This window comes from Chionomys nivalis, chromosome 6, assembly GCF_950005125.1.
Source record: "Chionomys nivalis chromosome 6, mChiNiv1.1, whole genome shotgun sequence".
In the NCBI taxonomy this organism is placed as follows: Eukaryota; Metazoa; Chordata; class Mammalia; order Rodentia; family Cricetidae; genus Chionomys; species Chionomys nivalis.
In genome coordinates, this window is record NC_080091.1 from 48,668,035 (window position 1) to 48,694,253 (window position 26,219).

The window sequence follows — 26,219 nt, forward strand, 5'->3', positions numbered from 1 at the left end:
AACTAAAATGGAAGAGACATATTAAGAAACTAATATGCCAAATTCAGTCTTAAAATTAATGCAGCTTAATAAATTAAGAACCAGTGTCAGAAGTAAGTAAACTATTATGGTGATAAGAAAGAACTACGAATTTTTGTTTTTGTTCTTTTGAGACATTCTTTGTCAGACAGTATTGATTAGCCTAGAAATCACTGTGCAAAAGAGATTATCAATGAACAGCAACTGTTCATCTACTACTTTCTAAGAGCTGGGATATACCACCACATCTGGCTAGGACTATGGGAATATTGATACTCAGAGAGGATAGTGAATGGTAAAGATGGGAAAGGGCATGTTTTAAATCTAATTTATCTTATATTCTAATTTTAAAGAAAAATTTCCCAGCATTTTCCATCTTTATAGACCTCAGGTTAACAATGATAGTAGTTCACAATCTATGTGGTTTGACAGGAATGAGGGAACGTTTTTTAGACAGGGTCTCTCTCACTACTAGTTCAAGCTGACCTTGAACTCAGGTAGCCAAAGATGGTCTGGAATTCAAATTCTTCTGCCCAAGCCTCCTAAGTGCTGGGATTAATTGGCCCAACAAAAGCCCTTTAAAGGAAGAAAATACTTAAAATACACTCACTCATAAAGTCTAGGAACTTCAGCAGCTCACAATAAAAAATATAACTTTCAGAAGGTAGTCTAAGAGACTCAAATGGTATCTGAATGCAAAACAAACTAAATGAAGTATAAAATGCTTCTGTTACAAGTACACCTAAATCAACAGTCACTGGGTTCAGCGAACCTTAGTGGAAAAACAAACTATGAATACAAACAAGCAATTATAATACCACATGGCGAATGCTCTTCTGGAGATACACAGAAAGACTCTGAGAGGTCAAAAAGGCATTATTTCTCATAATGGCATTAATGGCATATGTTATGAGAAAAGTAATAAACAGAATTTAGCCCCTAGTACTATATTACAAAGAGAAAATACGGTTATTAAAGACAAAAGAAGACGGTACAACAAAAATAAGAAAAGAGCTATTTAGGGCTAAAGTGCAAGTGTGTACGTGCGTGCATACCTGTGTGTGTGTGTGTGTGTGTGTGTGTGTGTGTGTGTATGTATGTCTTTTGGGGGCAAAGATGAGATTAGAAAAGTAGAGATATCCAAATTACAAAGGTTAAAAGCAAAGGCTATAAAATTGGCTTTAACCAAAGGTAGTATGAATCAATAAAAGACTAAGAGGTATAGTCAAACAGCAAGAAAAAACATTCTAGAAAGATCTCTCTCATCTGTGTCTTGTCACAAATGCCCAAGTACACCGGACACAGGCTGAAATAACAAACCAACAAACAAAAAACCCAAATGAATAATAAATTATGCCCTCAACCAGGGAAAGGAGCATTTAAACAATTAATAAAAAAAAAAGCATACAAAGAAAAAAACCACAAAAAATGTACAAGTTATAGAACTGATTGAAACAATAACGATTCAAAGGGGGTAATTATTAAAGAATAAAAGCTGGGTGATAGTGGTGCATGCCTTTAATCCCAGCACTCAGGAGGCAGAGGCAGGCTCATCTCTTTGAGTTTGAGACCAGCCTGATCTACAAGAGTTAGTTCCAGGACAGGCTCCAAAGCTACACAGAGAAACCCTGTCACAAGACAAACAAACAAACAAACAAACAAACAAAAACCAACTGAACAAAGAAACAAACAAAACCAAGTCCCAAATTCAATAATATATAATTCAAACTATTTAGTGCCCAACCAAAACTATTAAATATTAAAACAAACTATGAGGGAAATGCATTAGTCAACAGAAACACAGCAATAAATGATAAAGATAGTAGAACTACTAAACAATGACTTTAATAATTTTTAGAGATGCCAGCAAGATAGCCAACTAAAAAGTTCCTAACACTTGCTCCCTCCCCAAAAGATAGCAGGACAACCAATAACAACCACACTTTGATGGAAGCAGCACAAGGAGAACCAGCATGTCATGAGCTCTGCAGAACCCAGAGCCAAGAGTGGCCTCATACAGGATGAAAGAAAATATGTCATCTTCACAGTTCAATCCCCAAAAAGCAACCAGGATGAATTTCTTACTGTAGGTAAAAGGGAAGTAAGAACCTCCAGTAACCCCATCACCACCCTGAACACTTATAGTCCTCATAAATATTAAACACAGTTGAAAGAGCTAACTGGAGATCACATAGCAGTGACACACCACAGAGGGAGCCAATACCGTATCCCATCTCCTACCCACGTTTCAGAACCAAACACAACTGCTAGAATATGCCTTGTTCCAGAGGGAAGCAGTCATTGCCTTCTATCCCTAAGGCTTTGTGATCAGTCAGTCACATGATACAGAATTCACAAGGAATCAATGCCCTTGTCACCATGATTATGTCCTATATCTCAGGCAAAGTAGTACCCCACCTCCAGAGAAAACAGTACCTTGGTCATCCTACTATTCCCAGACCAAGATGGCACACTGTCTCCTGTGCAAACTAAAACCAAGGATCCTGGGCCCGTAGTACTGACTGGTGCCTCTGAGTCACTGCTCATTAGTTTTGGTTTTATTTTTTAACTTAACTTTCCACGTATGGGTGTTTTGCCTGTGGAGGCCAGAAGAGGGCGTCAGATCCTCTGGAACTGAAGTTACAGAAGAATGTGAGCAGGTTTGGACACTGAACTCAAAAGCAGCAAGTACTCTTATAAATCACTGGCCTATCTCTCTAGCCTTAGACACCAGTTTTTGGCCAATCTACAACCAAGTCTGCCTCAGAGATTGGCCCTCTTCCAAGACTCAAGTATCACACAGGTTTCTGTAATCCTAAACTCAGAACTCAATTCTCAAGCTGCTTTCAGAACCTACACTCTGAACTATGGCATCTCTTTCTAGTCTGACATATTAGACAAAGTCAAATGCTGTGCTGGTAGGTCCCTGGAAGGTTCCAGTGTATGAACAGTGGCTCACCAAAGGGGCGAAGGAAGGAATAAATGACAAAGTGGTGTGAATGACAAGATTACACTATTTCAGAAGCAGTTATCCTACCTATAATAAGCTTTGTAATTTCTCCCATACAAGAAGTATACTGAAGGTCAAGATTATTCACTCAACCCAGGACCTTTGAGCAGCCAAGCATGGCCCATGGAGAGGCAATGGGTATCTTACTGTCCTGGAGCCTGACATAGCCCAGAATCCGGCTCCAGTGGCAGGCCTAGGAAGAAAGCACAGCTCTGCCACCCTATATCCTACGCTGAGCCAGAAAAGCAACCTAAGCTGGTCCTGCCAAAGTCATGAGAGGTGGCAAGATGCCCAGCATCCCGACAGCAGCATTCTAGGAAGGAGGCAGGGTGACTTACGAAGGATGTAGATACTAACAACTTAAATAAGACAGTACAGTACCTCATATCCATGCTCTATTACTCAGCATTGTATTTTGATGGAACGACTGATACACAATGAAATATTTTCACGCTATATGTGAACTTACTTTTTGCTGCTGCATTCCAAGACCAAATGCACTTACTTAGAATGAATGGCAGTGTGCCTTCAGAGATGCTAACAGCCTCTGTGAAAGAGTTTCACTATTTTTAAAAAGCATCTGGAAGAACAGCATAAAACAGCAGAGTTTGAATAAGATGGGAATGGTGGCACAGGTATATAATTCCAGCACTTGAGAAAGAAAAGGCAGGAGCAACATGAGTTCAAAGCCAGTTCTGGATACATAGTAAATCTGGGGTCAATCTGGACTACCTGGGTTTCTGGATCTAAATAAATCCCTTACTCCCTGTAGTGGTTTGAATAGGTATGGTCCCCATGGAATCATGTGTTTGAATGCTTGGCCCATAGGGAGTGGCACTAGGAGGCATCGCCTTGTTGCAGAAAGTGTGTCACTGTGGGGGTAGGATTTGAGGTCTCATACACTGGGTATAGTTTGAATTGTGAAACACAGACTCTTTCTGCTGACTACAAATCAATATGCAGAATTCTCCAGCACCATGTCCTGCCATGATGATAATGGACTAAACCTCTCAAACTGTAAGTCAGCCCCAATTAAATGTTTTCCTTTATAGGAATTGCCATGGTCACTGGGCAGTGGTGGTGCACGCCTTTAATCCCAGCACTCAGAAGGCAGAGACTGGCGGGTATCAGTAAGCTCGAGGCCAGCCTGGTCTACAGAGCAAGTTCCAGTTCCAGGACAGCTACACAGAGAAACCCCGTCTTGAACCCCGCCCTACCAAAAAAAAAAAAAAAAAAAAAGTTACCATGGTCATGGTATCTCTTCACAGCAATTAAAACCCTAACTGAAACATTCCCCCAAAAAAGACAAAATAGTTTGAAGGCATCTTACACAAAGGGAGAAAGGTACTCTTAAACATCATCACAGTACCAAATGGGCTACCTCTCTATACTTTGGCAACCAGGGGGATAACTACTACTGTTTTGTTTAAATAAATGGGATATCTCAACAAACTGCATGCTTTTAAATGTTGTGTTTGTGCCCACAGATGACTGGGGCTGTCAATCTCAGTCACAGAGGAAAACTTTTTAAGCAGCTTGAACTTGTCAAACTGCTGCGATTAAGTGATAGTTGCTGCTGTAAGCAAGTGGTATAATGAATGATCAGCCATAAAAGGAGGAAAATGATCAGATTTCTTTATCAGCCCCTCCAAAACTCATGAACATCCAGGATGTGGGTACAGGATGAATCAAAGAGTTCTAGGGAGGGGTATTGTATGCTATTTCTCCTAAACAGAAAATTCTCTCTTAGAGGCAGAAGCTCAGAAGACTCTTTACATTCATAAAACTTACTAGGCTCAGGAAGTTCACCACACTTAAAAGATTCAGCTCAGGGTTCACAAGGCCCTTTCCCAGTATCACACAAGCAGTTAAAAAATTGTGGAGGATAATAAAACCCTACTGCAGAGCTGCCTGACAGGGAACTCTAGGTACGACTTTTGTGACTCATGGTAGGTGGCCTTCTCAGTGATGCAGCTACCTTTAATATTCATGATTAGTATCAAGAGACTCCAGAGAGCCAAACAATCTTAAATTACACAGGGTGAGAGACAAATTTCTATTTCTAAACTTATTACAAAGTTACAATCACTGAAATAGTACTATCATTTCTACTTATGTTAAAACACCATAAATTTAGTCAGATCAATTCGATAAACAAAATCCAAGTAGAAAAGTTATCAAAATGATCTGTTTATAAATGACAATGTATGTAGAAAACCTTAAAGAATCCACACACAAACTTAGGAGTATAAATCAGCTGAAGAGCGCTTGTCTGACACATGCAAGACCCTAGAAATCTAATCAATACAGGGAAAAGGGAGGGGGAAATCACATAGAAAGTACAGTTAACAATAATAAGCTCAATAAAATAAAGGAGTAAACAAACCAACACACAAAAATCAATTCCAGTTTTAAATATTTCCCCACCATGAGGACACACACCTATCCCAGAACTTGGGAAGCTGGGATAGAGTTCTGAGGGAAGTGTGTTTAAAATCAAATTATTTTCTAGGTACCAGAATGAACAATCTAAAAAGGAAATTAAGAAAGCAATTCCATTTACAGTAGCATCAAAATATTATAAAATAGTAAAGTGTTTGGCTCCATTTCAGCTTATTTTTAATTATGTATGTAAGTATATGTTTCTGCATTTACACAAATGGACTAGGCATTCATTGTTGATGTACTTATTGCCTATATTATATACAGTCGTGCTTATTGTATATAGTTTTTCTTGTATTAATTACAGTCTTCTTTTTATTTTAGACAAAAAAAAGGGGGAATGTAGTGTTATTTCATTTGAATTTTAATAAACAAAGCTTGCCTGAAGATTAGAAAATAAAATAGCCACACTGGTCAGCCTTACAGACCAGGCAGTAGTGGCACACCTTTAATCCCAGTAGCCACACTAGTTGGCCAGAGAAGTCAGGCAGTAGTGGTGGACGCCTTTAATCCCAGCTCTAGAGAGGAACATAAGACATGAGGAGACAGGTCTCAGCTGAGTCTCATTGTGAGAATCCTGGAGGCAGGATCGCCATTTCGGTCTGAGGTAAAATTAAGAGCCAGTGGCTGGCTGCTTTGCTTTTATCTTCAGGTTGAACTCCAATATCTGTCTCTGGGATTTTATTAATCGTGCTACAAGTCTCTAACACTATGTAACTGGGGCTGGAGAGATAACTCAGGATTAAAAGGATTTACTGCTTTTCCAGTGGACCCAAGTTCTGTTCCCAGCACCCCTATCAGGCAGCTCATAATCAACCATAATTCCAGTTTCAGAGGATCCACTGCCTCTGGCCTCAGCAGGCACCTCCACGTATGAGCAAATGCAGAAAAATATACCTACACACATAATTAAAAATAAGTCTAATAAGAAAGAGTATTCATATCCTAACAGCTCTAAGTGGGTCCCACAGCATATAGAAGACCTGGATGCTGAGGAGATCTGCCTCTCAGTTACTCAGATATTGAACAACTTACCCCTATTTTTCTCTCCAGTAAAAGAAAAGAGGGGTGGAGGCAACTAATATACTATGCTGAAGATTGTGCTTACAGGGCTGGGACGTCACAAAGTGTTAGAGTTCTTGTCTAACATACACAAAGCTCTAGGCTTGATGTCTAGCAGTGACAAAACTGGACATGGTGTGCCGGCATGTATGCATGCACCAAGTTGACACCTGGTACCTGCAGAGGACCAAAGAGAGCACGGGGTCATCTAGAACTAGTTACAGAAGGTTTCAAGCTCTCATCAACTCCCATCCCATGTAGGTGCCGGGAAGCAGAATTGCAGCTAGTATAAGGGCAGCCTGGGAGAGAGTGAGACCTTGGCTCAAAAAAGCACCAAGTGCTGTTTTTAATCTTAGTACCTAGGAGGCAGAGCTAGGAGAATCTCTGTGAGTTCAAAGCCAGACTGATCTAAAAGGCAAGTGCCAGGCCAGTCAAAGCTACTTACTGAGATTGTCTCAACAACAGTAGCAATGACTGGATACAGAACAACAGCAAGTTGGGTTACAAGTACTTCACAGCTATAAAAATCACATCAAACTATAACAGACATGCTTTCCAAAGTCCACAATATAAAACTTACTTCTGTAATGTCCTTGAGACAATAACTGACATATCTACCCACCAAAATATATTATAAAAAATGTGGGGGCTGGAGAGGTGGCTCAGAAGTTAAGAGCATTCCCTGCTCTTCTAAAGGTCCTGAGTTCAATTCCCAGCAACCACATGGTGGCTCACAACCATCTGCAATGGGATCTGGTGCCCTCTTCTGCCCTGCAGGTATACACACAGAATATTGCATACATAATAAATAAATAAATAAAATACTTTTAAAAAATGTGGCCAATTACTATGCAATTAAACCTCTAAATGTATATTCCACAATGTATTTGAATTGACTAAAATAAAACTTCATGAAGGACTATTGATCCAGTACTGTAACAAATAAATCACTGGCTTAAGGAAATCAGTAAAACTTACATCAAAAACACAGTATTCCATCTGAGAATAGGAATATATCCACTTCCTAACAACTAAAACTGATCACTCACCTGAGACCATGGTCTGTGATCTGATAACATCCAGATAGACTAAGGAACAAAAGTACTCGTCCAGTCTCTTGGTCAGACTTTTCACTCCCAAAATAAATTAAGTCTTTTCCCCTGGGCAATGTAGTCCTTAATGCTTTTCTACACATTGCAGAAGTCGCTGGGAGTGTAGGCATAGTCCTTAGAGCTGTCCCTGTGCAACAGAACGAATGGCCACAATATGCAAAGGCTGGAGAAGCACAATGCTGCTGCCAACAGACACTAGTCCTTAATCCCACAAAGTCCTTATTGTAACAACCAGATGAAGAACAACCAAAGTTGGAGGCTGTTTCCATTACACAGAGACTTTCAACATTTCTATGTCTCCATTCTACTGTATCTTCAATATCGGCTAAATCTTCGGCATCCAGCATCCACACGTAAGGAGAAGTCAAACTTTCAGAAGACACAGGTTTAGTCCAAATGTGCTCGTTGTCTATTTCTTCACCAACACCTCTGTCAGTCAAATTGTGCAAACCGGCAAACTGCTTGGAGGATTGCATGGTAATGTCTTTATTTGTCCATGGACTTGAAACAGCCTTGCCTGCACTTTTCAAAAAGTCACTCTGGTAAGATGTTAGAACTCCAAGAGCTCTAGAAATCTTCTCTAGAGCCATGTCTGTGATTTTTTCACATCCAGATAGATCAAGATGTCGAAGACTCTGGCAGCAACCAAGCCAAGACCAACTACAAGAGGGAGGAAGACTATTAAATTCTTCAAAAGCATTAAACTACATATATACAGATGAGCATTAAATTATTTAAAATACAAAATAATCATTTTATTTCTAGAATTTCTATCATCAGGGAATATTTAGGACTAAGGATACAAAAAGATACTAAGGTAAGTAATGAAAAAAAAAAGAAAAAACAAATATTTTTTTGTAGAGGACAGGATGGGAGAGACACAGTTTCCTGTTCTAAGAATAAGCAGTAGAGGAAAGGCAGAATACACATGAAAGAAAGTAACTACTGTATAATGAAGAAACAGAAGAAACAAACTTTAGAAACAGGTAGAAGAATCTCTCTTTCCCTCTGAAATAAAAATAAAAAGAAAAGAAAGGAAAAAGAAAACTAGTAGCCTCCAAGGAAGAATCATTTACAAAGAGTGTGGCTTAAACAAATTGGTACTAAACCAGAAAAACCATGAATTAAAGGGGAGCTTTGACAAAAGGCATTTAAAAACTAAACTAAAACGTTAAAAACAGGTAATGTTGATCTAGACAGCAACAAAGCAAGGCTCAAGCTTAGGCATGACGTACAGATGGCAGTGCCAATGTTCTGGACCAGCTACTGTATATTAACAAGAGACAAAACTATCAAGTTACAGTCATACATGGCAGAAATTTAGTAGAAATATAAAATAGTATGAGTAAATAGTGACTATGTAAACAAGGAAATAGAGAATATTTTTACTGATTTCAGTCAGAATTTATTATATCCAGAGATTTAAAAATAACCTGTCAAATGCAGAATCGGAAATATCAGTCTGGGTAAGATCCAGATGTTCCAGGTTAGGACAAAGCTCTAAAATCTGCCTAACCTAAGAATGAAAAGAAAGTCACCATGAGGACATGTGGAGCTTTAGTTAAGCAACAGACAACACTAAATATAACTCACTGGTTTTCCTAAGCCTGTATGCATACTGAAAGAAAAAAATTCACTTAACACATTATAAACTAGACAAACTCAGTGTAGTGTATGTGGAAGACAGAAGTTAATTCTCAGTATCTTTCTCCTGAACTTTAAGGCCACAGGTTCTGCTAGTATAGCTGCCAATGGGTACCCATGTCCCCTGGCCCCCAGCACTGTGGTTACAGACATGCCATTATACATGTATCTGTACATGCTGGGAATCCAGACTTAGGTCTTTGTGCTTGAACAAAAGGCACTTTATTAAACAAGCCATTTACCTCTCCAGTCTCTGAGCTCACATTTCTAGTAATCTTCTTAAAGAGTCTTAGAAATGAGACCCAGAAAAATCTACCTTTTGAAAGACTACCTAAAGTGATTGTATGTAGGAAATCATAACATTTATAAAACTGGCTTCACCTCACTTGTCCATCTTGCTATGTCTTACTTGTTATAATCAACCATATAAAACTAAGCTCACCATTTAACATCTATAAATCCCAATAAATGATTACCTGCCTAGTTTCAGTTCAAACTACAAAGAACACTCTAAGAACTGCAATTATATGAAAGCAAGCAGTGTACACCTATTCATGGGAAGACACTCTGTTCTTTCCCTCTTAAATAAACATTAATAACCAAAACAAAGTTGTTTCACTGCTATTTTTCTTAATACTCAAGCTAGTATTCATTTGTACATACCATTTTGCTGGAGACTGCAGAGCTGTATGCTAACACTAAAGTTTTTACAGAGGTACCAACATATGGCAGAACATTATGAATTAAGCCATGGAGTAAACGTTTTTCCATTTGTGCAATGCTGATAGCAATCGATTCCTCTGCAGACTCTTCTGTAAAATGAATTCAAACATCTAAGAACTAGATACACCAATTATAAGTAGGCCACTCAAAGGATGCATCAAATACTAAATAGGAAATATTCTATGCTGCCCTCAAACTCCCTTTACAAGCAATTCTACTTTCAGGCAACAAGAGAAAGCTCTGAAGAGAATGCCGAATAGTGAAAGAACTGTAAAAATTCTTCGAGAGAATAGACTTTGATACAAAGGAATAAATGATCTACAGGTTTTAAAGTAGCATCAGTTATTCTACCTAATTAAAAAGGACAGAGTTAGAAGAGATGTGAAACTTCATTAGCTTTATCATCGTGAATCCTCAAGCAAAAAAAGATGACACCCTCACGCCTAAGAAGCTAAACATGGCCTTTTGCACTTGACTTAAATGTTTATGCCAAGTTATACTTCTCTAACAACAAACTACAGCTTTAGCTTGGTAAAACACTGTTTTCATAAGATGGGCGAAGGCTTGAATTTAAGTCCCAATACTGAGTAAAACAAAAATTTACACTTCAATTTTATATATATAAAAAAAAAACTATAAATGGGCCTAAAATCTCTACCACCTTTCAGGATTCTATCTTTACTATACTTACCTAAATTCCTTACCTAAATATATCTACATAAAGCAGCTTAACAGGTTAAAGATTTATTTAAAATAAAGTAGAATACAGTGGCTAAAAAGAATATGTGAAAAGAGTAACTGTTGACTATTTCACTGATTTCAAGTGTGTTAGAAATACCTTAAACTCCTCAACTGGATACTATCACTAAAAATCACTTCAGCAAACCTTATTTATTTCACTACACTTTTATTCCTAATTCACTCTTCTACCCCCTACCTAGATGTGCTTTGTTTACTATAAAACCTAAAGTTACACACCATACTGTCTGCCACGGATAAGCATATGATTGAAACCAACAAAAAAGGATTTCTTCCTTAGTAAACAAATTTCAAACTCCTGAAATTATACCAAAATGTCCCCCTTCAACTCATGAAAAACTAAAATACATTAGTTACTAAAGTAAAATCATTGTAATTCTTATTTTCAACAAAGACCAGCCTACTTATTTTAGCTTTATAAATACCACTTTCAAACTCTACCTCATACAGTACTTAATTGGGGGGGACCCTAAAACTGCGCAACACAATTAATCTTCACACGATTTTTTTTCTATAGCATTGGAGACTAAACCCAGGGCTTTACAATGTTATACAAGGGCTCTACCCTAAGTTATACCCACCCAATTCTCATACATACTAGTTCTTAACTCTACAATAACCCTGAGGCAAATGATATGACTTTATAAATAGAGAAGACATCATCCTTTCTCCCCTCAACCACAGATGATTCAATAAATGCTGATAAACTGATTAATCAAAACCCTAAATCACATAATGTAAGCTGTAAAGCACTATAATGAATTTATTTATATAAATATAAATATATATAAATATAATAATAAATATAAATATTTCTACATAAAATAGCCATCATTTTCTGACTTTGTTATTTTATAATATAAAAATAGAAGAGAAACCACTCTATTTTAAAAAGTACTTCTAACAAGAAATTCTAAATGTACTTATTGTTCCTTCAAAATCTTCAGAGAAGGCTTTTTAAAAATCTTTAGAAAACATGAAATACATGAATTTTAAGAGCCAATAATTATTAACGAGAATATCAGTTTTTTAAATGCCATGTAATAATTTTCATTTCAAGCATGAAATACCAGATTCATCTCTATCGGCGTCTTCATCCCATTCCTGAAAAGCACAACTTTCATCTTTCCTACTTCTCACCCATTCCTCGTCAGGTTCTGTGTCAAGTTCAGTGGCAGGACCACTATACCAGTCACCTAGATGATGAATAAACAAGAGGAACAAAGTCAAATTAGATAGAAAGTTATTACGAAAAAGAATCCTCCATTCACACTTGAATTTTGGGAAATAGCTATTTTTACAATTTCTTTTAACCTACACATATAAGCAAAGGATTCAATTTAAAACACTAAAAGAATTAGAGCTATATGAATTCAATCAATAGCAGTGATTACTAACCAGCAGTATTTTCCAGGTTACCTTTCTCTAAAGCTAAAGAACTTGAAAAGCTTACATAGTTTGCTATGTACCTGCCATGTGTCTGTCCTCTAAGAAAAGTTTTCAGTGATGCCCTTTAAAAATAAGCTTAATGATCACAATCCAACTTCTAAGAAAATAATTATCAGTATTTAAAGGTACAATTTCAAAAATAGAAATCACTGGAAATGACCTAATCTTTTCTTCCCTGCAGTAACTTCACTTTGGATACAGTAATAGCCTCATTCTGAGGACAGCTCACAAAGTACTCTATGGTGATTGGCCAGCAGCACACAATTAGATAGGAACAGAAGTCATAGATACTACAATTACAGTACATGTATTATATGTTCATGAAGATGGAGACAATAACAATTTATTAAATTCTTATAACATCTGGGGTTTCTCAACCTAGACAACACTGACATCTAGATCTGGGCAGTCCTTTGACTTAAGTTGCAAGCCTATGGATTACAAGGTGCTTAGCAGCAATCTAGGCCTCTATCCACTAGACCAGTGGTTTTCAACCTTCCTAATGCTTTGAACCTTTAATACAGTTCCTCATGTTGTGGTGACCCCCCCCCAGCATAAAATTATTTTCATTGCTACTATTATGAACCATAATGTAAATATCTGATACGAGACCCACAAAGGGGTAGAGATCCACAAGTTGAGAACCACTGCACTAGACAATGGTATAATAACCAGAACTAGGACAAGCAAAGGTGTCTTCAGACATTGTAAATATCCTGGACAGGGGCAAAATAAATGTCATAAACAGAAAGAAATTTTAACCAAAGGTTTGGTCTAAATATGTTAAAAACAGAAAAAAGTGAAGTAGCATATTTAAGATGGAGTGGCTTCGTGAAATCAACACAGCATCACTTTCAATGGTATTCATACCATCATTTGGATTTATCTTAATTCTTAATTAAAAACAGCTGAACAAGAAAAAGCTTACTCATTTTTTACTCAAATTTTGCCATCCTACAAGCAATGTGAAAAAATTGATCCATATAAAATAATAATTCTGATCACAACCAAAACACTAAATATCTAAAAAACAACTTATTTTAAAACTGCATGAGAAGGTGCCTCTAATTCCGGCACTAAGGAGTCTGATGCAGAAGGATGAAGATTAAGAAGTCAGTTTAGGCACTAGATTAAGCACACTTTTCAAAACATAGTGCTGGCAAAAAAAGAGGCAGGTGGACATGTGAGTTCTACGCGAGCCAGCGCTAAATAGTAAGAATCTGACTTTTTATCAAATAAACTGTTTTTAAGTAAGACTCACAATTCAAAATAGTCAAAATTTTGTTAATATATATTTCCATTGCAAAATGTACTGTAAGAGGAAAGTATATTAACTTATATGAATTTTAAGCAGACACTTAAAAGATACTTAAAAGACTATTCAATTATCAACAAAACAATGTAGTGCACAATAACTATAAACACTCCATGACTATTTAACATGCTCATGAGAAAAGTTTCTCTAAACCTTCAGATGTAAAACTAACTTAGTGCAAAAAACCTAATGTAATTTAAAGAAAAACACATTATCATTGTAAAAAGCTATGTTAAAGACAAAAACAGAGTCCGTTACTTTAAACCATGACCAAACAAGAACTGTACATAGCTCATCTTGATATTTTATAGACCTGAGTCTTTTTAAAACACTCAAATAATCCAATTATTTAACAATTCTAAAAATCAATTACATTTATTTTAAACTTCTATGAAGTTTTAACCATAGTCATACGTACAAAGATGCAGCACAATGAATCTCTGTGCACCCATTTTATCTCCAACAATTATCAACATCTTACCAACGTTCTTTATAATCCCTCTGACATATTTTTCCTAATTATTCTAAAGGAAATTATAGCGATTAAATAGTTTACTCACAAATACTTCACCTTTGCTAGCTCTTCTAAAACATATACTAAAACCACATCAACCATAAAATCTATTTTTTGGCCAAACCCTCAAAGTTTCCTTTCCCTGGCATTACAGATTAATCAAATTGAAAGTCCCATTTACCTACCTCTGGCCCAGTGAACAGGGTAAAGATGTTTCCACAAAGATCCTGTTTTTGCCAGCTGAGACCACTTAGTACTGACTTGACTGCATCGACACAATTCTTGAGGATTAAGATAACTGAAAATGGACAGCATTACCTCAGGAGGAAGATGGGTTATACCTGTGGAGTGTTCTGACACTTCCGCTTCTGAAATAAAAAAGAAAACCTTTAACAGTAAGGCTACATGAGCATGCAGTAAGAAATTACAATCACACAAGTAAAAGTCAGTGCCTGAAGTTAATTTCTTCCTGCTTGCAACACGGGAAAAGGAAATAACACGTATTAAAGGTAACATGGGGATGTTGAACTTGTTAAGAACCGGTAGGGTTAAACTATCATGGTCCAGATCATACTTCATCAGTGGGAACTACAATAATGAACATGGAATTGACTTCCTCTTACAAAGGCGTCATAGAAAAAACAATACTCACTTTGTAGCACAAGCAGCATCATTTGGAAAAGGAACCAAACAGGTTACACTGCTTTAAAGCAGCAAGCATATACTCAGCCAGATTATGAGATCTATAAGGCATTGTTAATGACACATATGCTCACATTTTCTATTCATGCATTAAGGCTCCTGTTAGTTCCTTCCTTGTGTTCCTTCTATGATTTTGATATTTCACGTAAAAATTCTATGAAATCTGATTTTTCTAATGTACAAATGCCTTAACCTATTTAAACTATGTACCAATTCAGTAAGCATAAATGTCCCTGGTGCACTGGTAAGAAATCTTTTGTTATTAAGTATTTTAGAAAGTCACTAGATAAACAACTTCCTATGATCTTGTAATTTGTTCTAATTTTTCTGAAAGAAAATGAAAATGTGGAGTTAAGAAAAAGAATGAGTTGTCTCCAAACAGTATAAAAATGAGACTCTTGTATATCCGGATCTTCATAAAAAATTTTAAATACAGAAATGCTATGATCAAACTACTTTAAACTGCCACTTTTAAAATGCCAAATATTTTAAACATAATGCTGCTATAATTTGCTTTGAAGGAGAGGGAAAATTAAATGTGTATGATGCTTTTAAATTCCATTTTATAGCTATAATTAAACAAGACACAACAGGCTTTGGATGGTATTCAGGGCACAAGCTGTATTGAGAGTAAAGCTCAAAGCCTTATGGGTTTAATCATAGCTTCAACTTATAAAATTATTTTTGTTTAAACATGAATCTGACTACTTTAACATTAGAAAAATACCAATTTCAAAAATTTTACAGGACTAACACTGTCATTATCTATCAAGAAGCAGAAGAATTTCTGCTAGACTATGATGCCAACTATTTGGTTTCTTCTGTTTGTTTTTCTTTTGTCTATTCCCTGGCTGGCCTGGAATTTGCTATGCAGACTATGCTGGCCTCAAACTCAGAGATCTGTCTGTTTCTGTGCCTCCAGAGTGCTGTGATTAATGGTGTGCACAACCACGCCTGAAACCAACTATATTTTTTAATGTTCTAAAAAACAATGCTATTGAGATTAATAAGAATAAAAATAAGGTAACAGTCTATTAGAAAAGGTAAGCATTTATTTTATTTGCATTTCTTGTATGAATTCTTAAAGTAACTACACAGAAAAGCTTTGCTTTGCTTCTCATACTCACTGGAGTATGAACATTACTAGAGATAATACTAAGAGAATGATAAACATCAGAGGTTAAAAATAAATTATAAATGTTCCTTTCCTTCACTCAAAATGGAGTTATAGCCCCAATAAATCCATCATAAGTTATACATATCTAGGAACAGAAATGCATCTAACCTAGCAACCACCACAGCTGTTGAGTTGTAGGGCATCAACTGTTCTCCATGACCAAAATACATGACTGGTTTGATCCCTGGGAGGATATTATTGACTAGGAACCATGGCTTGCTGCTGCTTAGCGTTTAGATATTAAGAAAGCTTTATACTGCATACAAACTAGGCTTAAAAAGAATCAAATTGCAAAACTGAAATATACAAGTTACTTTCACGCCATTATAAAGTACAAAAATTCTACAGTGAACCGTACGTAAGTCAAGGACAATGCTCATAAATTAACTGACTTTGAAAACTGATAAAAATACACGAAAATAAAAGATAGTATTGGAAGGCTGGAGAGAAAGACCAGAGGTTAAAATGTTGGCTGTTCTCCCAGAGGACCCAGGTTCCATTCCCAGGATCCACATGGTAGTACACCACCAAATATAACTCCAGTCCCAGGAAATCTGACGCCCTCTTCTAGCCTATGCAAGAACTGAATGCACATGCTACATAGGCATACAGCAGGCAAAACACCCATATACATACACTAAAATAAAGGAAAAGATTTAAGCCTATCAGTATGATCAAGGGAACTCAGAAAGCTATCTGATACATACTGCTCTGAACACAGCAATCCTGAATTTTCATTGGTCAAAAGTGTACTTATTTTATTCCTACAAATTCACCCAAGAAACATTACATTACATGTAACCCAAGCCTACAAAATGGAAGATTATAAACACTAAATTCTACAATAGAAAATACTGCCCTCAATTGTATTTTTAAGTAAAACTAAATGGCTTAAACAGACCACAGTGTAAACCTGACAAATTATTCCTTAAACAAAAATCTATTAATTTATAACAAAATGTCAATAGCACTGTACTAACAAATAGTTCTGTCAAAATAGATGAATCTTACCTGTATCTGATTTTTCATCCACAGAATATTTGAAAAATTTCTGTCGCTCTTCAGCTTGATTCCACAGGCTGAGACCTCTAAGGAGTTCTGCTGTGTCCTTCTGCGAGCAATGCTGTGCAATCACTTTCTTTTTGATATCTTTAAGCTCTTCATAGGTAAAATATTCCATTAACATGGGCTGAAAAACCTAGATTTAAAAGTATTTATAGGGAAAGAATTTCAATTTACTCAAAACCTTTTACTAATGGCTCAAGCTGAGTACTAGAAATGCACAATTCAAAGAGATAAAATTTATAGTTATTACCACTAAACTATCTAAATTTTTAAAAGAACATAGAAAAAGGATCTTTTTCTATGATTTTGTAGGCCTCTATACAGTTTAAAAGAACAAGGTTTTCCTGTACCAAGCTTGTTAAACAGTCAATCATTTTGTTATTATTAGACACTTAGCCCACTACCTGCCTGTGGTGGTCTGAATAAGAATGGCACCCATAGTCTCATATATTTGAATGATTAATCATTAGGAAAATGCACTATTTAAGAAGGATTAAAAGGTATGGTCTTGTTGGAGGAAGGGTGTCAGTGGAGGTGGGCTTCAGAGTTTCAAAAGGCCTTGCCAAGATGTGTGTGTGTGTGTGTGTGTGTGTGTGTGTCTGTCTGTCTGTCTGTCTGTCTGTCTCCCTGCCTACAGATCAGGAAGGAGTTCTTATTTACTTCTCTTAACACTACGCCTGCCTGCTCCCTGCAGCCATGCTCTCTGTCATGATGATAATGGACTAAGCCCCTGAAACAATATGCAAGGCTCCAATTAAATATTTTCCTTTTGAAGAAAGTTGCTTTGGTCATAGGTATATCTTCACAGTGATAAAACAATGACTAAGGCACTGCCTTCTGATACTACTGAATTCTACCAAAATAGGGCCTTTTCCTTAGATGAATATACTACCCAGTATAATGGAGGCCAAACAATCCCAACTCAGTTAAAATGAACTATCCAACACTGTTCTAATTGCTATTTTAGTTCAGTGGGTCTTATGGAACTTTACAGACAGTTCTTCTGCAAAACAGTCCTAATCTCCAATGAATAGGATTATAACCTTTGAATGAAGAACCAAGGCTTTGTTGTTGTTTCCAGTTTCATCAATAGGAGAAGAAACAGGTACAAACTACTCTTAAGGTGTAGGCTATATGCCCAGCAGTAGATGGCCAACAAAAACCAAGCCAAATGGTTTCTTCCTCGTGTCATGTCGGGGCTCTTCTTTCTTTTCTTTTTTAATCATATATGTTGATGGAGGAAGGTCATTGGTTAATAAAGAAACTGTTTGGCCTGATAGGTTAGAACATAGGTGAGTGGAGTAAACAGAACAGAATGCTGGGAGGAAGAGGAAGTGAGGCAGACGCCATGCCGCTCCTCTCTGGGGCAGATGATGAAGCTCCAAACCAGGATGGACATAGGCTAGAATCTTCCTGGTAAGCCACACAGATTATTAGAAATGGATTAGTCAAGATGTGAGAGTTAGTCAAGAAGAGGCTAGATATAATGGGCCAAGCAGTGTTTAAATGAATACAATTTGTGAGTTGTTATTTCGGGTGTAAAGCTAACCATGTGGGAGCCGGGCAGGACGAAAAACAGGCCTGCCCACAGCTCCTTCAACATGTGTGTATGTATGTGTGTATGTGTGTGTGTGTGTGTGTGTGTGTGTATAAAATAAGTACATATACATGCCATATATAAATATGTGACAACAGATACGTATTTTTCTTCTTTTAAACTAAACATTTTTCTTTTTTCTCCTCTTTTATTTTTGAATTGAAAATAGGATTTTCTTTTTCCTCTCACATAATATATCTTGGTTACGGTTTCCCCTCAGGGTCCCTTACATGCATATTACGGTTTCCAGTTTGGTGTTTTTTTTTTTTTTAATATTTATTTATTTATTTATTTATTTATTTTTTATGTATACAATATTCTGTCTGTGTGTCTGCCTGCAGGCCAGAAGAGGGCACCAGACCCCATTACAGATGTTATTGAACCACCATGTGGTTGCTGGGAATTGAACTCAGGACCTTTGGAAGAGCAAGCAATGCTCTTAACCTCTAAGCCATCTCTCCAGCCCCCCCAGTTTGGTGTTTTTATGGGATTCCCAAGGGTACAAATGAGTGGGTCTCTGATTCTTGTGCTTTGCTTGGGTTCTTTTCCTTCTGTTTGTTTGCTGTGTCCAATTCTAATGCATTATTAGTTTCTGTTTTATCTTACTATATTATATTATTATCCCATAGAAGCCTGATTGTTTTCTAATGAGAGATAGGAAAGGGGTGGATCAAGATGAAGGGGGAGGAAGGGGAAAGCTAGGAGGAGTAGAGAGAGGGGAACCTGAGAGGAAAAAGAAAAACAGTTTTTCAATTTAAAAAAAGGAGGAGGAGAAATACTTAGTTTAAGCACTGACTACATATTACATTATAAAAAGTAACTATAATGAGATATGATCAAGTACCAATGAAAGAGCACCAAATCAATGCTTCCCATTCCGGGAGGAATTTAGAAAGTAGGCTGCATTTCTTTTTGTTTAACTCAAGCCAATTTTAAGGGGAAACCATAATTGTGCATCACAATAAATGATTTACAGCTTAAAAAAAAAAGTATACAGAGCCCAACAAGGGGGTGAGTAGATAAAGAGTATTTGTTTAGTTTTTGTTTTTTTCTTCAAACTAAAGCTGGAGAGATGGCTAGTCAGTTAACACAACTTGCTGGTCTTGCAAAGGGCCTGGGTTTGGCTTCTAGCACTCGTATGGCGACTCAAAATCATCTGTAACCTCAGTCCAGGGAATCTGGTGTCATCTTTTGGCACACAGTGCACACACAAACATATAGACAAAACACTCATACATGTAAAATAAAAATAAATCGAGAGAGAGAGAGAGAGAGAGAGAGAGAGAGAACGAGAACGGTCCTCATAGAATAGTTTCTCTGTATCTTAAACTGGATACTCATTATGGAAAGAAGAAAAATTGTTTGCCATGTATTTACTGTACACTATTTCATGTACATGAGGCACAACAGTGATAAATTTAAAACCACCATTTAATTACTCAAGTCCACTCATGAAAAAAATACTAAAAGCTCTTTAAATCTAGCATACAGAAAATATTTTAAGATTTACAGAATCTTCTAAAGGTTATGAAAAATTAGTGACAATTATGAACATATATTACAGTGCTATCACACACAAAAATACATATTTCTTAAGCAATTAAATTCATTCATTCAATGAAAGTAGCAACCTTTCTAAATAAAAATAAATTCTCACTGGATGCCATTCATGTTCCCAAAAGAAAGCAGAGGATTCTGTCTACCAATAGAACATTTTCTTTTTATGCATTATTTTGAAGAAATTGAGGCAAAATTATATTTTCTATTAAATTATGAATATAAATCACAACGAAGAAAAACTCTGCTTACCTCTTCTTCCTCTTTCATGTGAGGAAGAAAATCTCTTGTAAAAGCCTCCAATCTCTCTTTCAGCTGTTTTGCATAATTTAACTGCTCATACTCATTCTAGAAACAAAGAATACACATTAGCAGGAAGTAAAGACATATATCGTTAAAGCAGCACTCAGGAGAGAGCAGCAAATAGATCTCTAAGTTTGAGGCCAGCCTGGTCTCATACCAAGTTCCACACCAACCAGAACAATATAGCGAGACAGTCTCAAATATACGTAAAGGTTTGCTTCGTTCTACGTTGCCTGATCACAGGAAGTCAACTTAGTCTTCTTTTAGCATAAACATATCCTTAGAGTTAGGATGCAGCTCAAGGCCGGAGCACTTTTAACATGTCCGACACTGTACACTCAGCCTTGGCACCACCGCCCACTCACAGTCCTTAAATAATAAGCTTTGAATTCTTTAGTAACCCTAATCTTTGGTTGTTTTTTATTAATTTTATTAAAATATAACAAGTATATTTTAAAATATACTATAAAAAAGGTTTTATAATACATTTTATGCTATCCTAACAGATCACATATTACTATTACCATTTATAAAGGCAAGAAACATTTTAGAGTTCTAGATACCTCTCAACAGCCAAACATTTCTTCCACACATGAATTAAAATTACATTTCCCTGTAACTTATTCATCTGTTCTCTCTTCTCAATGAAAAAATATGGGAAACTTACAAAACAATGAAATATTTTTAAAATATACTGATACTGTGGTGATTTGAATGAGAATATTTCCCAAAGGCTTTAGCATCTGAATTTTGGTTCCCAATTAGTGGCACTGCTTAGGGGAGACTTGGGGGTGCGACCTTGTTGAAATAAGTATGTCACTCAGGGCAGAATTTGAAAATTCTCATAATTTACTAAAGTTGCTAATAAAAATTACAGAGGCAAAATGGCACTATATCCAACACTTACATATCAATTTTTCAACTCACCTTAACATTCTTCAGCCCCTTTTCAAAGAGACTAAGCATCTCGGAGAGTTTATTGTCAGAATGTACATTGTAGATGGTCTGACTGCGTTGCTGAAGTAAACCAATAATGTATTCATTCTCAATTTGCTCATGCATTTTAAACTCCTTGAACGTAGCATATAGAGACTGCAGAAGAGCACGGAAGTCGTTGTTGTTGGAAAAGTTGGTTTTAGAAAGCTGAATAAAAATTTAAAAAGACAGTAAATAGATGCAAATAAGAGACAATGTAACAAGAAATTTCCAACACATTCCTAAAGTTTTGTTCATAGCAAGGTATTTCCTTTATATCAATTACACAAAGAAAAGATGTTCATAAAATAATAATTCATAGTTGTATAATTTAAAAGTGCCCTAGACTAAGAAAGAAAGAAAGAAAATAATTCATAGTTGTATAATTTAAAAGTGCCCTAGACTAAGAAAGAAAGAAAGAAAGAAAGAAAGAAAGAAAGAAAGAAAGAAAGAAAGAAAGAAAGAAGGAAGAGAGAGAGAGAGAGAAATTTGTTTCAAAATTCAAAGTAAGCTAAGCATAGTGGCACATGACTTTAATCCCAGAGTTTAGGAGGCAGAGGCAAGTGGATCTCTGTGGGTTCAAGGCCAGCCTGGTTCACACGGTTGACTATGCTCTGTCCCCTCATCCCCCACAGACTCATGTGTTTGAATGCAGGCTTCATAGGGAATGGCACTGTTAGGAGATGTGGACTTATTGGAGTAGGTGTGGTCTTGTTGGAGGGAGGCTTTGAGGTCTCATATATGCTCAAGCCATGCCCAGTGTGCCAGTTCACCTTCTATTGCTCAGGATGTAGAACTCTGAGCTCCTTCTCAAGCACCATGTCTATCTGCCTACATGCTGCCATGCTTCTCACCATGATGATAATGGACTGAACCTCTGAACTGTAAGCCAGCCCCAATTAAATGTTTTCCGTTATAAAAGTTGCCGTGGTCATAGTGTCTCTTCACAGCAACTGAAACCCCAACTTAAAACACTGCTCTACATAGTGAGTTTCAGGACAATTAGGGCTATATACAGAGACCCTGCCTAAATAAATAAATTCAAAGTAATATTCAAATCTTCCATTATCTTTATTAAATCTAATTTCTATTGTTCAATTTAATTACAAAATTCATTTTAAATGGGAAACAAATGGGTTAAATATAACAGGTAGATATATATTAAAGGGCAAATGTTACTAACACCAAACTTCTTAGGCTTCCTTTCCAAAGAACAGTCCTGTCTTCCTGAAGAGGGGGGCACTCTAAGTGTCTTCCTAGCCTTCCACAGCAAGAACTGCGGTGAAGAACACTGAAAAGAGGACAATAAAACTGAAGTAAAGCCCATCTGCAGAGAACAGAAGTATCTTCTTCAAAAGCAAATCACAGATCTACAGATTACTAAGATTCCCTAAGAGACCCAGCTCTATCATTTATTTAGCTGGGTAACTTTTGTCTCTCAAAGTCTTTGATTCTACTTGATGCTAACTGGGAACAAAATGCCTATATTTCAAAGCATTATCATTGTTTAAAAATTAAATATTCATTTTTATAAATTTGGATACTTTTTGCTCTATTCTAATCATCAGTGAACAGCTATGATGGGCCAGATACTGTTCTTGGTACATGAGAATACACAGGGGAAAAAAATAAAGATCTCCGCCTTTATGGAGCTGACACTCTACTGAAGAGAAGAAAATGAATAGTTAACCATAATACACGAATCAATCACCTAGCTCAGGAGTTGGCAACATTTCTGTAGAGTCAGACAATAAATATTTAAATTTTTCCAGGCTAGAGGCCTACACCAGCTACTTAACTCAGCTGCTATAGCCCAAAGAATAATCATAGCTAAAATGTAAGCAGAAGACTATTAATTTATTTCTATAAAATTTTGTATTTAATGACACTGAAGTTTAAAGTTTCGTACAATTTTCACATGTCACAAAATAAGCTTTCAACTATTTAACAATGTAAAAATAATGCTTAGCTCTTTTTCCACATTAGAAAAAAATTATGGACAACAGACTTGAAGAAATTCACACTTCAGATTTTAAGAATGTTCTGAAATACCACACCAGATTACAGCAAGCTTCATTAGTGGCTAATAGCTGCAAATAATACCATGGGTAGCTTTGTTTAAATCGGGTTTGGGACTGTTAGGGAGGGCTTTAAAAGTCTTAGTATAAGAGGCTGGGTGGTTCAGCAATAAAAAACACATCCTGACAAGCACAAAGCTATAGGTTTGATCTCAAACCCAAAATGAAAGAAATTATTGTTAGTAGACATGTGACATAAGTAAAAAGCATTAACAAAAGCCGTAAACTTTTGATGCCCACAACGTATACAGTACACTGGAGAGTTGAGAAAGTCCGTACAGTTAACAACTAGTCTGTATTTGAAAGTTACTAATAGAGTAGATCTGAAGCCTGTTTTTCTTCTATTGATACAAAAACTTAAATATGTAATGGATGTGCTAATCAATTAGATTGAGTAACTATTAAACATTGTAAGTGTATACCATACGACTGTATATCCTGAATATATATAATTTTCTCAATTATACTTTAAAGCTAAAAAAAATCAGATTTGAAAAAGTGCTTTTTGGAAGGAAAAATAGTTTCATTTCTATTAAATCCTTAATATTTCTTGCCATGATGAATACATGAACAAGATCAAAAACAAAGAAAAAAGAAAAGGGAAACGGGGTTCTTTTTTGTTTGTTTGTTTGTTTTTGTTTTTCGAGGCAGGGTTTTTCTGTAGCCTTGAAGCCTGCCTGAACTCACTTGGTAGACCAGGCTGTCCTTGAGCTCACAGAGATCCACCAGTCTCTGCCTCCTGAGTGCTGGGACTAAAGTCATGCACCACCACTGCGCAGTAGAAAGGGGGTTCTTAAGCTATGACCCCATCAATTTTTCTCCACATAAAAATAATTTTGTTATGGCAGCCTACAGTATGAGAAAAGATCATCACTAACCCCACATCAGACAGAGGTCTGATCTCCAAAAAATACAAGGAACTCAAGAAATTGGACACCAAAAGAACACATAATCTAATAAGAAAAATGGAATACAGACCTAAACAGAGAACTCTCAACAGAGGAATCTAAAATGGCTGAAAGACACTTAAGGAAATGTTCAGCATCCTTAGTCATCAGAGAAATGCAAATCAAAACAACTCTGAGATTCCATCTTACACCTGAAAGAATGGCCAAGATCAAAAACACTGATGACAACTTATGCTGGAGAGGTTGTGGGGGAAAGGGAACACTTCTGCATTGCTGGTGGGAATGCAAGCTGGTACAACCCCTTTAGATGTCAGTATGGCGATTTCTCAAAAAATTAGCAAACAACCTTCCTTAAGACCCAGTAATACCACTTTTTGGTATATATCCAAAGGATGCTCAATCGTGCCACAAGGACATGTACTCAACTATGTTCATAGCAGCTTTGTTTGTCATAGCCAGAACCTGGAAACAACTTAAGTGGCCCTCGACTAAAGAATGGATAAGGAAAATGTGGTACATCTACACAATGGAGTACTACACAGCAGAAAAAATAACATTTTGAGTTTTACAGGAAAATGGATGGAGCTAGAAAACATTATTTTGAGTGAGGTAACCCAGACATAGAAAGACAATTATCACATGTACTCACTCATGGGTGGTTTTTAAATATAAAGCAATAAAAGCCAGCAATCCCAGAGAACTTAGACAACAAGAGGACACTAAGAGAGACATACATGGGTCTAATCTACATGGGAAGTAGAAAAAGATAAGATCTCCTGAGTAAACTGGGAGCATGGGGACCTTGGGGAGGGCTGAAGGGGGAAGGGGAGAGGAGAGAGGGGAGCAGAGAAAAATGTAGAGCCCAATAAATACCAATAAAAAAATAATTTTGTTTTGAAATCAGGAGTTAGTGAATTTAACAATTAACAGTACATCCACGCTGTAGCTCAGTGGTAGAGCCTTTAGCATAAAGAAGAACCTGAAGTCAATCTTCAATACCATAAAATAAAAACAAAGAAACAAAAGAGCTAGAACACACACCACACAACTCTTTAAATATCTATATGAATGGTTTTCTCAAAAATTTATTTGCTTCTATAAAGATGTTTAAACACTTAAGATTTAGAAAAACCTGGACAGGGGGCTGGAGAGATGGCTCAGTGGTTAAGAGCATTCCCTGCTCTTCCAAAGGTCCTGAGTTCAATTCCCAGCAACCACATGATGGCTCACAACCATCTGTAATGAGGTCTGGAGCCCTCTTCTGGCCTGCAGGCATACACACAAACAGAACATTGTATACATAATAAGTAAATAAATAAATAAATATTTAAAAAAAAAAAAAAGGAAAAGAAAAACCTGGACAGTATTTTAAGGTATACTGAAGCTTATAATGTGCTAGAGTCTAAAACTGTGTAAGTATTTGTTATTTCTTAAGACAACATTACAATATAGGTTTATCATACCCATTTTATAGATTAGAAAACAGGCTAGGAGAAATAATTTGTCCTCAATCACATTAAATATTCAATAACGGAGATTCAGCTTCTGTAACTAATTTATGTCATAGATAAAATCTCTATCCCACACTGAAAGCTATCTTTTTGGATCCAAGACAGTAACGGGTCAGAATAATTGCTCCAAAACAAAGGTCTCACTGTAAGGAACACAGTCCCCCCCCCCCCCCGGAGATAAAGGGGAAGATCTAGGGACAGTTTAGTTTGTCACCAATGGAGAAGTACTACTGACATAGGTTGGGTATGAGCCAAGAATGTGGCTAAAACATTTTACAATGCAGAGGACAGCCCCCAC

The 26,219-nt window shown here is 36.5% G+C and overlaps 1 protein-coding gene across 1 annotated transcript in view; it reads right to left on the bottom strand.

Annotated features, from left to right (window-relative positions):
• Positions 1 to 26,219, bottom strand: part of Fbxl5 (F-box and leucine rich repeat protein 5) — a 40,117-nt gene that overhangs the window by 8,786 nt on the left and 5,112 nt on the right. Inside the window, exons 2-9 of the mRNA XM_057772046.1 lie at positions 21,377 to 21,592; positions 20,399 to 20,494; positions 16,939 to 17,125; positions 14,234 to 14,416; positions 11,841 to 11,966; positions 9,952 to 10,100; positions 9,078 to 9,160; positions 7,582 to 8,304 (exon numbers count right to left, since the gene is read on the bottom strand). Coding sequence (XP_057628029.1) covers positions 7,582 to 8,304; positions 9,078 to 9,160; positions 9,952 to 10,100; positions 11,841 to 11,966; positions 14,234 to 14,416; positions 16,939 to 17,125; positions 20,399 to 20,494; positions 21,377 to 21,592 — 1,763 coding nt within the window. The remainder of the gene's footprint in view (positions 1 to 7,581; positions 8,305 to 9,077; positions 9,161 to 9,951; positions 10,101 to 11,840; positions 11,967 to 14,233; positions 14,417 to 16,938; positions 17,126 to 20,398; positions 20,495 to 21,376; positions 21,593 to 26,219) is intronic.